Source organism: Hemicordylus capensis, chromosome 2 (genome assembly GCF_027244095.1).
Source record: "Hemicordylus capensis ecotype Gifberg chromosome 2, rHemCap1.1.pri, whole genome shotgun sequence".
NCBI classification, from domain to species: domain Eukaryota; kingdom Metazoa; phylum Chordata; class Lepidosauria; order Squamata; family Cordylidae; genus Hemicordylus; species Hemicordylus capensis.
In genome coordinates, this window is record NC_069658.1 from 145784660 (window position 1) to 145790659 (window position 6000).

Genomic DNA, 6000 nt, shown 5'->3' on the forward strand with positions numbered 1-6000 from the left:
TACTAATTGAGAATGCCAGGCAATTCAAGCGAATTCTTAAAGTTGTTCAAGTGCACAAAAATGCAGTTGAAGACCCTATCAGCAAGTTTCGCCTATATAAAAAACGTACATAATGAATCACGAGTAAAGATGAAGGGGGGTGGGGTAAACAGACAGGCTTATAGACAGATCCCATCTCCTTTCTAGTCTTCTTCCCACCTGTAAAGATCCACTTTTTCGTGGTACCAACACGCTACTACACTGGGACATGGTCCATCAAGGCTCCCCCCTGCTTACATGTTTAGATGCTTTTGGTGACTAGGGAGGAAACGTGTGTTTGATTTTCCTTTACACCAAAACATACATTTCTTTTTGCAAGGACTCCACTTGTTTAAGCGGTTATTAGACTATCTCCAGCTCAAAAGTGTTGCACTGGTACCGAGTGCTTCTAAAAATGCATTCACATAACAGATTAATATAGTATAGGTTTTTTTTAGTTTTACAGTCAAGGAAAACTGGCGTTTCTAGATTGGCAGGAGGAAACTAGGGTTACTTTCCTTACAGAGGGAATGGTCTGTCTGTCAAGTTAAGCTGATATTTCAGTGAGTTGGAAAGCAAAATGCGTTTTCGGCAGAGAACAGAGTAGTATTATTGCACAGTGAAGATTAAGCCCCATTTCTTTCCCTCCCTCCACTTTGGGAAGGAAGAGCAACAACTGGCTTTAAAAAAAAAAAACACAACACACCTTCATATAACATTCTATGGAGGGGACAGGGAGGAGATCTAGGATTCATTTTGGATATTCTTCCCCCTTTTTGGTGTTCTTAAATTCCTGCAGAAATATCGATTTATCATTATTTAGGTTAATGGAGGAAGCCCCTAGTCCCTTGATAGCTTCCCCACACATGGTTTCTCTTCGTATTAGCACAAAGGCAACTCCAGGAATGATGGAGCATGAGGTGCGGGGAAGATCATCTTTCTGATGTTCATAATTTAAAGTGTTTTTCGTCTATCGTGGGGCTCTGCGTGTGTACATCAGTTTGAGTTTTCTTCCCTAAATCTCTCTCTCCCTCTCTCTCTCTCTCTCTCTCTCTCTCCTTGCCTCCCTCTCTCTCTCACACACACTTGTCTTTTATACATATTCATAATATTCATTTTCAGCGTTCATTTCAGTTATGAAGATTTCTCTCAATGCACTTTTCCTTGCAGATGAAAGATCTCGTATACTTCCCACTCGATGTTACAATCTGATCTGCTGTGTCCAATAATTTAGTATGCAGTTGTTTTGTAGAACTAGCTAATAGATAGATAGATAGATAGATAGATAGATAGATAGATAGATAGATAGATAGATCACAGAGCCTTTTATTTAGAAAAGAAAATCCATCTTGTCTAAAAGGCTGCTGTGCATAAGGGAAATGCGATTAGTTCTACTCTATATTTCCTTGAAATCTCTGGATCTAATCCGGCGTTTAACTCACCATGAGAGAAGATGTCATTTCACATAACATTGTGTTAATGGATAAATCTCCTCCAACCCTTTCAAGCACAACAAATCTCAAGCAAACATATTGCACACGACCTGATAACTTAAATAGCTAAGTTTCATCATTTAAGGCCCCTTTAAATGTTATCTCATTCAAACTTAAGATACTGCAACCATTTTTTTTTTCATTTTTCATTTTAAGTGGAAGAAAATTAACTCTTTATTTTTAAAGTCTGCAGATTTTTTTTCTTTTCTTTTTACAGCACATGTTTAGGAAACATTAGAAAAGGTATACCATAGTCTAAAGTTTTCTGGTAACTTCTAAATCTAGTTTGCAATTTCTATGGGAAAGGGATGGAGTTTCTGAAATATATTAGAGGTTCTTCAGAAATATATTGAAATAAGCCAGGTAGTTGTATATTATTATTATTATTATTATCATCATCATTATCATTATCATCATCATCATCATTATCTCTAAGGCCTTCCCCGCCTTCCTCCAATCCATATTAGTAGAATAAATGAGGAAAAATAAAAAGTATAGTAGGACAACTCTGAACTTTACAAGCCAGGCATACATACACACAGACAGGCAGGGCAGGCTAGAATAAGAGTGAGTGGAAGAAAAGAACGAATTAACTATCCATAAAGGAGAATAATGGAAAACCTTGTGTGGAGAAGGCTGCTACGGATTGTTTGATGTGGCTCACTCGGTCATGATGTAGAAATAACTGGATTTGAAATCAAGGGGACCTGAGAGTAAATACAAGACTAGGGCCGTTTTGCCGCTTTTGCTTGTGTCTGCGTTTCATTCCTGAGCTAAGGGCAATCAAGTTGTGTTTAAAACGTTGAAGAAAAAAGTGTTCGGAGAAACTATTACTATTACTATTACTATTACTATTACTATTACTATCCAATCAAAATGAATCCCTTCTAAGTCAGGCAGCGTGGGAAGGAGGGGTTAAGCACATGTTTTAAACCCTCCTATTAAAAGCCATGGGACTTTGCGGTGCTTAGCTTTGACTGGATTGTGTCCTAATAATTTTGTATTACAAAAGGGCAAGGCTGTCACGGTCTACGTACTGCTGTGGAAAGTGGGTCCCCCCCCCCCTTTCACTGAACCCCCTCCGAAGTCACCAGGGGGAACCACTGGACGGAGGGACCGTCGTGACAGCAGGAGACCGGGAGCAGCGTGTCTCACTCACTCCCTCCTCCTGCCCTCATCCTCTCCTGCAAAGAGCAGGTCAAATACCGTTATGCCTCCCTAGCGATGCCCAAAGGCATCTCGGCTACAGCAGCCTTTCCTCCTTCCCTCCCTCCTACACCCCTCAATTAAATAAATACACACTCCGGGCTGTTTTGTGAGCGGGGCAAAGGCATGGTGGCCAGCTCGGTCCTTAAATGCGAGAGAAAAACCGAACCAGCCGCCTCTACTTACTATGCATCGCTGCAAACGGGTCGTGCTTACAGTGTATTTCCATCTGGGCTGGAGAATCCACGCAGCTCGAGGCAAGCCGAGGCTTTTTGTTTTGCTTTGCTTTCGGATCAGGTTAAGCTCACTCCCTGCGATCACTTTCGTTTCTGGGGGAGGGATGGTTTATTTTTGAGTAGGTGAGTACAGGGCTGCTGCTTGTAATAATTTTGTTGCTGCTGCTTAAAAAAAAAAATGAGCAGAAAAACTGTGTGATTTAAAAGGCAAAGATCTCACTCCAGGCCAACAGTAAAGAACAACAGAAATCCTCGGGGAAGTTATTCCTTTCCAATGGAAGGGGTCTGGGGGGACTCAGGCTCTCTAGTTGCCGCGGTCACAACTGGGCTTCTGGAATCGGGTTCTCTCTTCTTCCCTCCCCCTCCCCCTTCCCCTTCCAAGCTCGACCGTCTCCTGATGCAAAGGGCTGGCTCCGACGAGGCTCTGGCGACAGCGGCTTTATCTTCCCCACCTCCAGGAGGAAAAGGCCATGAATCCCGTCGAGGGGGGGAAGAGGGGAAAAAGAGAGCCTCCACACGGACAGCTGAGTCAACGGCCCCTTGAAGGATAAGCCGGTCGTCCAAGGTGGAGAAAGAGAGACGCGCAGGGCAGGAGCACCTGCAGTATTCCACAGCTTTATCCACGGGGACTAGTTTTCAACATGCCCGCTCTTTCTTTCTTTCTTCCTTTCTTTCTTTCCTTGGAAAGTACCAACAGTGATGGCTCTGACGAAGGCAGAGGGCTACTTAGGGGCGAAGAAAGTGCCCTGGGTCAGTCTTTTGTCTGAGGCGAGGTGGTGTGTCTTGTGTGTGTCCCCCCCTTCTTCTTCTTCTTCTTCCTCCTCCTCCTCCTCCTCCCCAGCCCTTCTCGCAATCCAGTCTCTGGAGGTATCAGCTAGGCTACGCTGCGCCTCCAAGAGGGGCTTCGGAAATGGCTTCTTTCCCAGAGAGGAAGTGGGCTGTGTGGACAGGTGTCTCCCCCCTGGTGGGCGTCCCAAGTCCTGAGGAGAACGCACGAGAGGCGTCGAGTGGCCGCGGGAAGGAGTCTCTTCCTCCCCTCGCCGCTTGCTTGTTCCAGGGCTGGCGCGAGAACCTCCGTCCGGGGCGCTTTCAAAGCTGAAGAAGAAGTTGGCGGGAAGTTGCGCTTGGAGGGACGCCAAAGGAGGTGAGGAGGAAGCAGCCGCACGAGCCTGCCAGCGGCATCCCCGCCGCGAAAGAGAGCGAGAAGGAGGGAGGGAGAGGCGTGTTTTGCTTGTGGCGCGCGCCACGCTTCCCACCTCACGCGCTCTTCCGCGCGCGCTTAAACTTTGCAGCGCTCCTCCGGCGCCAGGCGCTGCGCTCCCATGGCCAAGCGCGCGTGCGCTGGGCTGCAGAGGAAGCTCCCTCTCCGAGCGCCACGGCAGGCCGGCAGGCGGACGGTTCTAGTTCCCCGTGTGCGTGCGTGCGGGTGTGTGTGTGTGTGTCTCCACCTGGCCGGCTCCCCGCGTGAGGGAGGCGAGCTTCCCCAACCCCACGCGCGCACTCACGCAGGCGCGCACACACAGACACACACGCACGCACACACCTGAGCGCTCAAGCTCCAGGCGCCTCCAGAATCTCTCCTCAGTCCTGAGGAGCGCTCGTGTGTAGCTCCGGAGCTCCCGCTGCCTCTGCAGCCGTCACCGTCTGCGGCTCGTCAGCGCGCCTCCTCCATAGCGGAGAAATGCGCTTCCCAGGACCAGCTTTCAGAACCCCGTTTCATGTGGACAGCGGCTGCGGGGGGCTTCAGCCTCTGGGAGCCGGAAGGGGGGCGGGAGGGCAGCGCTGCCGGCCGCTGCCGCCGGGCTGGCCCATCACTCAGCTCCTCGGCCTCCAATCAGAAAAGTAAAGTTACGACCCCGCGCGCATTGGCTGCGGGGCTTGGGTAGCTGGGGGGTGGGGGGGGAGCAGGGAGGGGGCGGTGCCTGATTAGCCAGCGGCGGTGCAATCAGCGAAGGCTGCGGGCGGGGCCCCGCGGGAGGGGCGGATTCATTGACAAACTGGAGAGGATGGTGGGGCGTGCGTCTGTGTGCGAGCATTAGCGTGCAAGCGAGTGTAGGTCTGAGCGAGGGCACGGGCAGCTGTTGGGGGAGGCGAGAAAATGCACGGCTGTGTATTGTATATCAATCAATAAAGCCAGGCGCAATAAAGCCAGGCACAGCCCGACGCTGTGCAGGTTCACTAGAAAGCCCCACTAGGTATAACAGTGGTTTCATCCCACATAAAAGTGCATAGGTTTGCAACGCTGGAGCCCGATCCCAACTAAGTTTACTCAGAAGTAAGCTTACACCGAACTAAACATCTCTGTTTTCAACAAGGGGCTTTCCGTACCCAAGTGAGTAGGTTTAGGATTGTAGCCATGCAGCCCGATCCTATGTATTTTAATTCAGCTAACTGCATATAGGATTGCCGTCTTAAGCCTCTAGGCTCGCACACACACACACACACACACACACACAGTTTTGTTCTGTCTCTTCAAAAATGAACATGGATTATCACTCACAGGGAAAGAGAGAGTGAAGCGGTGTATGCTGGTCTCCGCTGTGTTGCAGTTCTGGGGCGTGGGGGGAAGGGATTGAACTTAGTAGCGTGAAGGTCTCTGTTTGCACGAATCACATTATGGAGATGTGGGAGAGAAAGGGAGGGTACTCATGGCGCCCATATAGGGGGTCAGTGGATCTCATTTGTCCCTCTCCTTCCTATCCCCGTCTTACTCAAGTATTGTATTGTTTAAAAATAAAACCCTCTTCCCAATTTCGAAAGCTTCCGTTTCTTGCTACACGCATTTTTACACGCCTGTGTAAAAATAAGTCAGTCTAAGATGTTTGCTTATGTCTTTAATTGTATACGATACGTCCGGTTCACAGATGCGTGTTCATCACTTGATGACTACAACAAGAAGTGATGACTTCCATGAGGCAAAAGGGCTATCCCAGATTAATCACCATAGTTTGGATTTTCATTTCCCCTCATCTCTCCTCCAAAGCAATGCCATTAAATCGGGTCCGTTTACAGATTCAGATGCCAGTCATCAGGTGAAAAGTAATTTA

The 6000-nt window shown here is 48.3% G+C and overlaps 1 protein-coding gene across 8 annotated transcripts in view; it reads right to left on the bottom strand.

Annotated features, from left to right (window-relative positions):
- PAX5 (paired box 5) overlaps positions 1–3262 on the bottom strand; it is a 316792-nt gene extending 313530 nt beyond the window's left edge. For 2 of the 8 annotated variants that reach the window (XR_008316357.1, XM_053297041.1), the window contains exon 1: positions 2904–3253. Coding sequence is in view for 6 of the 8 variants with exons in the window: in XM_053297041.1 (XP_053153016.1) it covers positions 2904–2946 (43 nt within the window). In the remaining 2 variants the exon portion in view is untranslated. Of the gene's footprint in view, positions 1–2903 lie in introns of all 8 variants that reach the window. The other 6 variants (XM_053297045.1, XM_053297044.1, XR_008316358.1 and 3 more) reach the window with 5 other exon arrangements.
- Positions 3263–6000: the final 2738 nt, after the last annotated feature.